The 9,830-nt window shown below is 38.1% G+C and overlaps 1 protein-coding gene across 1 annotated transcript; it reads right to left on the bottom strand.

Annotated features, from left to right (window-relative positions):
* Nucleotides 1-430: 430 nt before the first annotated feature.
* pimr123 (Pim proto-oncogene, serine/threonine kinase, related 123) lies at nt 431-9,774 on the bottom strand. The gene is made up of 7 exons (XM_068218211.2): nt 9,371-9,774; nt 4,647-6,200; nt 3,074-3,216; nt 2,419-2,797; nt 1,672-1,848; nt 1,471-1,559; nt 431-947 (listed from the first exon to the last, which is right to left on the bottom strand). Exons 1-7 carry the CDS (start codon nt 9,510-9,512, stop codon nt 930-932), a joined length of 2,502 nt encoding a protein of 833 aa, XP_068074312.2. The 5' UTR covers nt 9,513-9,774; the 3' UTR covers nt 431-929.
* Between the last annotated feature and the right edge of the window lie 56 nt (nt 9,775-9,830).

Below are 9,830 nucleotides of genomic sequence, written 5' to 3'. Positions count from 1 at the left end.
TGGATGAGGCAGAATATCTAAGATAAAAATAAAAATAGTAAAAATACTTCTGAAGATGAACATGAGGATGAATAATGAATAGCATAACTTACTTTTTTATGTTTTATTTCTTAATTTTTTTTTGTTTCTAGAAGAATTTCTGATTGGTCAATAACATAGCCAATATTATATAACACTATATTTCAATACAGGCAGTTTTTATCGTTTTATTTATTAATGATGTTTTTTATTTTATTTTAATATTTTTTTACTTTTTTATTGTTTAATTTATAATGATGTTTTTTTTATTTATTTATTTTGACTTTTTTATTGTTTTATTTATTACTGTTTTTTAATTTTTATTATTTTTACTTTTTTATTGTTTTATTTATTAATGTTTTTTAATTTTTATTATTTTTTACTTTTTTATTGTTTTATTTATTAATTTTTTACAGTTTTGTGGCCGAATTGGCTGGTGAGTGATAATGTTCATTGGAAACCCTGTATATATATCAGTTGATCCCAGTAGTCATTGGTCGGGAGTCTCTCTCTTCTGGCTCAAATTACATATTTTAGAAAGAGACACCCAAAATATGTGGACCTGGACTGGGAACGACTGAGATATATATTTTTATTTATTTTTTTATTATACATTTTATTTTAGCACATGGAAGTGTAAGAGTTAAAGCAAAAGCTGAAATTAAAGTGCGGGAAGGAGTATGTAACCTATATCAAGGTCTAGACTGTGTGCTGTAAAGTGCTTTTTTTTTTCTTTTTTTTTTCTTTACATGAAATTTAATTAGAGCCAGTGTACATGTTGAAAAATAGGAGAGATGTAACAATGCAGAACCAAATTATGTTCAGCTTTTTCTCTCTGTAATGGATGAAGTTATGTTTAGCTAAAGGACTGTGGTGGTGTGGTTGGACTGGCTAAATGCCATTTCTCCTCATTACTGCTCGTTCTCCTCCTGAAACAAAAGCAGTGATCAGGTTTACAGCTTTAATGCATTAAACAAACTACATATCATTAAAAGAAAAGCAATAAATGTCAAGTTAAAAAGGAAACTTAAGAACACAAGACTGTCATGTGACACTAGCTGGGTTTCCATCAGCCTGTGTTAATGCTTCTTGTTAAGTATCACATGAGAAACGAGTTTCAGTAAAAATCCCTTAATTCAAAAAACGTTTTAATGCTCACTTGAGGTCATTTTGGACTCGTGTGTAAAAGGGTTCATGATGGAAATGCATTTGTCAAATTAACCTTGATGTAGCGAACATTTCTCAATTACACTTGTTTACTGTTGGTTATGAGGTTACCAATACTACCGATCAGCTGCTCGACCAACTTGATGGAAATCATTAGCACAAAATCCGCATTTATAAATACTAAATATATATATTTAGTGTACTTTGAGAAGATGTGCTTCACATTAAGATGGAAACTCAGCTCATGACAGTTTAATTTCACTGACATCAAAATCTATTCATTACCTCAAACCAGGCATGGACACGGAGTGTATGCAACTTTAGCCGATCGCTGTAGGTAATCTGCAGACAACCGGTGATGAAATCGCTGCATTCTGTGTAGAAAAAGAGGAAGAGATGCATGTAATTATTACCTTAAATTGTAAACCTTTCATTGACATTCAAAATGTCCAACACCACTCTGTTTAGCTGAAGTGCAGATCTCACCTTTTGACCATCCATATTTCTGAAAATAACCGCTTTTCAACTTGAGGAGTTGACGCTTTTCTGGATACTTTCGGAACATTAGGAAATACTGGAGAATCCCGAGTGACCACACTGTCGCTGGCTCGCCGTAGTATATGCCAGTCTTTCTAAACTCTGGAGGGCAGTACTTTAATGTGCCTAAAAAAAAGAATGTGTTTCCATTAGCACAACATCTAAATTTCCATGTAAACAACAGATCAGGCGTACCCAAACCCGGTCCTGGAGGATCTGTGTCCTGCAGAGTTTAACTCTCCCCAATCAGACACACCTGAACAAGCTAATCAAGCTCTCACTAAGAATTCTAAGTGAAGTTTATTTATAAACTAATTTCGACAGGATCACGTGCTTATTGCTTGCAGCCGGCCTTACATTATTCAATTCATGATTCACCAATCAGACGATTTCTAAGCCACTATAAATACTCTAGTTCCATATAACAGCCATCTTCGATTTGAAGAATCCCCCATCCACCCCTACTCCTCTTATGAGCTTATGAGCATGTCAAACAAGCTTTATAATCAATCATCAGCTAAGTGTGAACTCTTGAAACATTTTCTGTCAGGTGTGTTGAAAGTAGTTGGAGCTAAACTCTGTAGGCCACCGGCCCTCTAGGACTGAGCCTTGGCACCTCTGGTATAGATAAACAACAACAGATGTGACCCTTGAGCCATCACAAGAGCTCCTTAGAGCTTTGAGGGATTTACTTACCCCAGTAGTCAGAGTAGAAGCCTTCATTTAGGATTTCACCACACCCGAAGTCAATCAATTTGACTTCAAAGGTTATTGGGCTAAACAGCAAGTTGTCAGGCTTGATATCGCGGTGAAACACATTGCGTTTGCAGCACGCGTGAGCTGCGGTTGTTGTCTGGAACATGATTTTCCGTAACAAGTCCTCTCCGATGTTTCCACTGTGGTTTTTTAAATATTCATCTAAGCTCATAAAGGTTATGGGCCGCTCTAGGATCATAATGTAGCGATCGGCCTCCACCTTCCATTCCAGAAGCTTAATAATTTCTTTAACCCTAATGCCTTTATTGGCAAGAAAGTGCAGAGCGATCTCCGCTGGAAGTGGCTGGTCAAATCCATCCTAGAAGAAAGACAGTTGTTAAGATCGTTTGATAAAGTTATTTCCTGTTAAAACTGTTGCTGACGTCTATCATAAAAAGCAGTGGGCAGATAATAAAGAGCAAAACAAAGACAGACACATTTATAAAGGAGAATAACTGACACATAGCACGTTTCTAAAATATCTGCAAACATATTTATGTACTTTAAAAGAGTCAAAAACGTACACACAGCACCTCTAAATTGACATGATTGAAATAGACACAGTTATTCAGAGCAAAGAGCACAGACTACTTACAACACGGATGAATCGCTTGACCTCGAACGTGGCAATTTTCACTGCAACATGTTGGCCATCTTGTAAACGGGTTCCTTCGAAAACAGTTCCAAAGCCTCCTTTGCCCAGCTTAGCGCCAATTTTATAGCTCCTTGTTTTGATCTCTGTAAAAAGAAAAATAAGAGAAGTTAATAAAACTTGTGAATTAGTGACAGCGCTACCTTTGTGTAAAACTACCTGCTCCATCAGGGGTCACCACAGCAGAATTAACCCCATCATCTAAATGCTTCTTTTTCTGTCTTCCCTATATATATGATTATGATTTATATAGATATTTCCATCTCAGTTATCAGCTATCCCTGGACAAAATGTGTATGCGCTTATTTCACGCGGCCGCCATTTTAAAGAACCAAAGCGAGGCTGCGGTGGGAAGAAACCAGGAAGTATAGGACCAGCACTGTAAACATTGCAGTAACATGCTGTGCATTATTATAAGAATTTAAAATGCAGAAATGGTGTAAACATCACTTTAATATCAATCAGTAAGTTTAATTTAAACAATTGAAAGCAATTAAGCATCAAACAACATCACAATCTCTGTAAGAGTAATATGCTCAAGTGTCCTCCTGGGCTTCAGTTCATAGCACTAGTTTAAACACTGAGGGGACGCTTTCCTGCTTCAGCCTATGTCACCCAGTGAGTGATAAAACACTGCAGTTCTCTGTAGCACATCCTCGTGTTGTCTGTAATAGTGTTGTCCCGGTATTGAAGTTTTAAAACTGTCCATTTCCGCTAACATTAAAGCGCCGCTGAGCACGGATGACTCAACTGATCTTCACGGCTGTTCCAGTCTCTGTGTATCTGTGTTTGCACTCAGCTCAGCTCAACTTCACCCAGTGCAAACACAGATACACAAAGTCTGGAGCGCGAAGCAGCCGTGAAGATCAGTCGAGTCATCAAGCAGTTTGCTCGTCTGTGTTTGTACTCGATAAACAACGGAGGTTAAACTGATTACCTTCTCGGCCAATCACAAGCATTTCTGTTGAGCACTGGTGAACACAATGGCAAATCAGCGCTGTTTTAAGAAAGGCATCTACAGTGCCTTAAATGTTAACAGGAAATTGACGTTTTTTCTTTAAATTCAGTATCGTGACAAGTCTAATATGGTGAAAGAATCAGTTCATTAACTCGAGTTTGATAAATGGCATCTAAAACGTGTGTTTGGGAAAGAAAACATTAGATAACTAGTGCCATTTTCCTTAACTTAGCTGAAAATGAGCTCTGATATCCCTTTTTATTTTCACCATTCATTCAGAACGGACCTTCGGGTCACTGGGAAGACGGTGAAATGATAAATTTGTTCCACTTTCTCTTCGCTGATAAGATACACAGCCAGCTACACAACGTTACTATGTAACTCCCAACCATACTGTACTTCCGGGTTTCTTCCCACCGCAGTCTCGATTTCGCTTTTAAAAATGGCAGCCGCGTGAAATCAGTCTATTACAGCCAGTTTAAAGCATAAAAGTGATGAAAACACTATTAAAATATGCATGTGTGTTGGGTGACTAGGGTGTCATGCTAGTAAACTTACCAATGATGTTTGTGTCTTTATCCTTCTGCTTCATTGGCTGAGGTGGATCAGCGTCCTTTGTCTTACAGGTTGCACCTTTAGCGACATCTTTACAGCCGGGCTTAGCAGGTACCACATTTGGAGATTTGAAATGAACGCCGCGCTTAGCAGGTACCACATTTGGAGATTTGATATTACTACAGCCGGGCTTAGCAGGTACCACATTTGGAGATTTGATATTACTACAGCCGGGCTTAGCAGGTACCACATTTGGATATTTGAAATGAACGCCGGGCTTAGCAGGGACCACATTTGGAGATTTGGTAGTACTACAGCCGGGCTTAGCAGGGACCACATTTGGAGATTTGGTAGTACTACAGCCGGGCTTAGCAGGTAGCACATTTGGAGATTTGATATTACTACAGCCGGGCTTAGCAGGTACCACATTTGGAGATTTGATATTACTACAGCCGGGCTTAGCAGGTACCACATTTGGATATTTGAAATGAACGCCGGGCTTAGCAGGGACCACATTTGGACATTTGATATTACTACAGCCGGGCTTAGCAGGTACCACATTTGGATATTTGATATTACTACAGCCGGGCTTAGCAGGTACCACATTTGGAGATTTGATATTACTACAGCCGGGCTTAGCAGGGACCACATTTGGAGGGGGGTCATCCCCACAGCCGGACTCAGCAGACAGAAAATCTGTGGAGGGGTCATCACCACAGCCCGACTCAGCAGACAGAAAATCTGTGTAGGGGTCATCACCACAGCCCGACTCAGCAGACAGAAAATCTGTGGAGGGGTCATCACCACAGCCCGACTCAGCAGACAGAAAATCTGTGGAGGGGTCATCACCACAGCCCGACTCAGCAGTGAAGAAGCTGCTGTAGGAGCTGGCAGTGAGCTCACTACTACAGTTGAATCCGGCTGAGGAAAACTCTTGAGGGAAGTCATCACTACTGCTGGACTTAGCGTAGGAAATGTTTGGAGGAGCATCATTACTGCTGGAGGAGCTGGCCGAGTCCTCACTGTGATCATCGACAGGCTCTACCAGTGATGGTTCTTCACCGTGAACACTGTCAGGCTCTACCAGTGATGGTTCTTCACCGTGAACACTGTCAGGCTCTACCAGTGATGGTTCTTCACCGTGAACACTGTCAGGCTCTACCAGTGATGGTTCTTCACCGTGAACACTGTCAGGCTCTACCAGTGATGGTTCTTCACCGTGAACACTGTCAGGCTCTACCAGTGATGGTTCTTCACCGTGAACACTGTCAGGCTCTACCAGTGATGGTTCTTCACCGTGAACACTGTCAGGCTCTACCAGTGATGGTTCTTCACCGTGAACACTGTCAGGCTCTACTAGTGATTGTTCTTCACCGTGAACACTGTCAGGCTCTACTAGTGATTGTTCTTCACCGTGAACACTGTCAGGCTCTACCAGTGATTGTTCCACACTCTGACCATCAACAGGTTCCTCCAGTGATGGTTCCTCAATCTGAACATCGATCTGTTGCTCCAGATGCAAAGATGATTCTTCACACCAGTCACCGACTTCTCGACCTAAAAGAAGGAATAATATGAAACAAAAGATTTTAGTTTTAGTTAAATAACATTTATCCAGTGTTTACAATTGATATAATCAAATGCTGGTAATTGTGAAGTGACTTTTAGGGTCATTTATTTCTACTTTTAGTTGTTGGTTAGTGCACATGCAGGGATGTTTTTGCTGTGACCAGCATCGTGATTTTAATCGAGTTGCTGAATGTATATATAATCAGGTCATCCAAATATTTATTGTTAAAGGGCACCTATTTGACCCCTTTTACAAGATGTAAGATAAGCCTTTGGTGTCTCCAGAAGGTGTCTGTAAAAGTTCAGCTCAACATACCCATCAGATAATAGACCATTCGCTAAGTCCCGCCCTCCTTAGTAACTGTTGCTACGCCTGTCAAGCTTTCGTGCCTGGCACGTCTATTGTAATGTGTATGCGCCGGTGTCAGACATTCCCATGGATATAATTAGTCATTTTTGGCAAACAGGTGAGATATCCGAGAAAGCCAGACAAAACAGGACTGCAGTATGCATTACAGGAGTATATTCACCACATAATAGGCAACCGATTAGAAAATAACTTAATCAAAATTGAAGCTAGGTTAGCCTAGCCGCCTCATACACTGACCATTCAACAGCTTAGTTCATGCACAGCAGGAGAGGTGACATTTTAAAATAACCAAAATAACCCAATAATAACTGATTAAACCGTGATTTCTCTATTTTTAGCCAAAAAGCCTGATTATGTTGTGCATGAAATATAGCATTACTAACCGACGAGAAAACACACATGAACAGTGCTTCTCCATAATTCAGTCATAGAAAGAACAGCCAGAAAGGGGAAATTGATGGATTTGTGCTAATTATTAACATTATTGACCCATAACAATGTACAGTATCTATTACTGTCAGTATGTTTGTGCTTTTTATACAGTTTCTATTCTAACTTGCAGTTAAGTGGAAAAAAATTTACTAATTAAAACGCAAATCAGAGTATAAATAGCAGAAGTGAACAAACAGATATTCAGCAAATATTAATCCGACACCAAATATAAAACCAGACACTAACCCGCTATAACATCATCACCAATGACTAATGTTAAATCTCTGAAAACATCAGTGAATTGTAGCTCTGACATTGGCATGAGGGTTATAAATGACTGAAAAGCAGCTGCGGGTGAAGTATATTGATCGCAAATGCTCAGATTGTGATCACATCTCGCTTTTGTTGTGTTGATATGTAATTTCAAATATTCTTAGCTTGAAACAGATGGAAATATGATTGCTATTAGTATGACTACTATGGCGAGGGCATAAACGGAGCAGCGCTCATAATGTCCAGCAAAAAAAAAAGAAAAGAGACAGCTGGGAAACAGAACCTGCTTTGTATTTTAACGTCAGAAAAAAAAGAGATTTATTGGGTTTATATCACTCTAATATGACAGTGGACACACTATACCTACACACAGTTGTGTCGTAACAGCTTACAAAAGATGATTTTCATTATAGGTGCCCTTTAAGTTCATGGTTAGACACTGGATATTAGGCTTCTGGATATTGAGATCTTCATTTCAGCCATTAAATTAGGCCTATTATGCCTAAATTAAAAATGTCACATGATGAATTTACTGTTCATAATCAAATTCACTTTGAATTTAATGATTTGTTTTGTATAAATACATGTCAATATGAACTTGTATGTTATATTTTGTGTCATATAACAATAAATCAAATAAGCCTAAGCTTGGCAAAAACAACTACATGTAAAAACTATAAGAATAGGTTTCATGTTTTTCACTACAAATACAGTTAAAATCTTCAATATCAGCATTTGTTATCCATTAAACCACTGCATTGTGTTTTAGCATATATTCCCAAAGGATTTAGTGGTGTTAAGATGCCACCAGTAGATGACAGCAAATTACAAGTAGAGACAAGGAATCTAACAGGGGTGTCGAACTCAAATCTACATTTTGTTTTATTGTTTTGTTTCAGGACACCTGTGGGGAAACAGACCAGCAGGACATTGGAGGGCACATGGGAAAATTGTGACCATACGCGCACATTCACTACACAACTATAAGAGCAACAATGAATAAGTGCTATAGGCAAGTTTCAGGTCTGTAAAGTCTAAGAAGGAAAGTATTAGTATTATTATTATTTTATTTATTTATTTTTTTTGGGTACAGTTAGTGTGATATTCAGAGAAGCAATTGCAGATTAGGAAGTGAAGTGGAGCCTAAATAGTTGAGTTTAACAAAAACTGCTTAAAATATTGGGTTACACCAACCAATAAATTTGAGTAAAACCATTTACTAGGATACTCATAAAGAGGCATGCAAAAGTGATGCACTATATTCTTAAGGAAATCTAGCATATTATTTTCCCTGTGCACATTGAGATTTTATTTATTCATTTTGCATGGCAGTAGACAACATTTTTGTGTTCATTTTATAACACAAATTAGGATGTTAAAAAATCTTCATTTGTGTTCAGAGGACGATAGAAGGTCTTAGGTGTTTGGAGTGACGTTAGGGTGAGTAATTAATAACAGTGTTTGCATTTTTGGGTGAACTAACCCTTCCATCTTGAAGCAGAGAAAATGATTTTGTCTTTACAGATTACCAATGCATAAGTGAAAAACTTAATGCAAAGCAAAAATACTTTACTTAGTTTTTGTCTTGTTTTTAGTCCAAATATAAAACATTAAATCAAGAAGCATTTTAGTAAGTAAAAATATTTTCTTGTTTCAGAATTATATCAAAACAAGCGTTCGTTAAAACAAGCTAAATAATCTGCCAGAGGGCAAGTAAAATGTATTTCAAAGCATTATTTTGCTTGTTTTAAGGAAAAAATTACTTAATTTTGACTCATTATTTCTAAAAACCAGGAAATATTTTCGCTCGTCTAGAACAAAGATTCTTGATTTAAGAATTTTGAGATATCTGGGCTAGAAACAAGACAAAACTATTATTTTATATCATTGTTGGCACCATATTAGACACATTTGTGAGACGTTTGACACCCTGTGTAGAGCGGTTTTCATTAGGCCTGTGTTAATATTCACTTTGTTTTTTAGTAAATAATATTTACAGTAGGGTAAAACAGGTGTAGAGCCCTACACAGACTCTAGTGTACAAAATGAGGTACATGTTCTTTAAACACAAAACATTATTTACCATCAGTGTTGGTCACAGGTGGTGGTACCGTGACCAGTCCTTCTTCTTGATGGTCCAGTGTTTCATCTTGACCTGAGACGGTGGTACTGATGTTTCTTTCTCTCAGGAAGAGAGCAATAGCTCCGAGTACGGTAAATAACATTAGGATTAGTTTCCGTACACTTAAATATGAGAAATGTTAAATACACCTACAATAAACACTGAAATTTACTGTAAGTAAGGCTAGTTTATCAGAGTAAGCCTCAATAAACCGTACGCTATCAATTGACAATGTAAGAAAAGCAAATTATTTAAAGCAAACTTCGTACAAACTCACTAGTTACTTGTCAAATAAGAGCAATGGCGGAATTTGGTTTGTAAGAGGCTATGTGTCTCCTACTGCGTCATAAATTCGAACGCGTTCCAACATTCCACAGTCACCTGTTAGGTTATTGGTCAGTTTTGCGCGGTGGGCGGAGCT

This window comes from Danio rerio, chromosome 5, assembly GCF_049306965.1.
Source record: "Danio rerio strain Tuebingen ecotype United States chromosome 5, GRCz12tu, whole genome shotgun sequence".
Lineage (NCBI taxonomy): Eukaryota > Metazoa > Chordata > Actinopteri > Cypriniformes > Danionidae > Danio > Danio rerio.
Note: the sequence above shows the minus strand (reverse complement) of the source record. Positions and strands in the feature narration are given on the sequence as shown.

Coding starts and splice junctions, on each gene's coding strand:
- pimr123 (XM_068218211.2), bottom strand. CDS start 9,512: ATGTTATTTACCGTACTCGGAGCTATTGCTCTCTTCCTGAGAGAAAGA. Junction 3,217..4,646: donor TAAAGACACAAACATCATTG/GTAAGTTTACTA, acceptor TTCTTTTTACAG/AGATCAAAACAAGGAGCTAT. Junction 1,849..2,418: donor CTTCTACTCTGACTACTGGG/GTAAGTAAATCC, acceptor TCTTTTTTTTAG/GCACATTAAAGTACTGCCCT.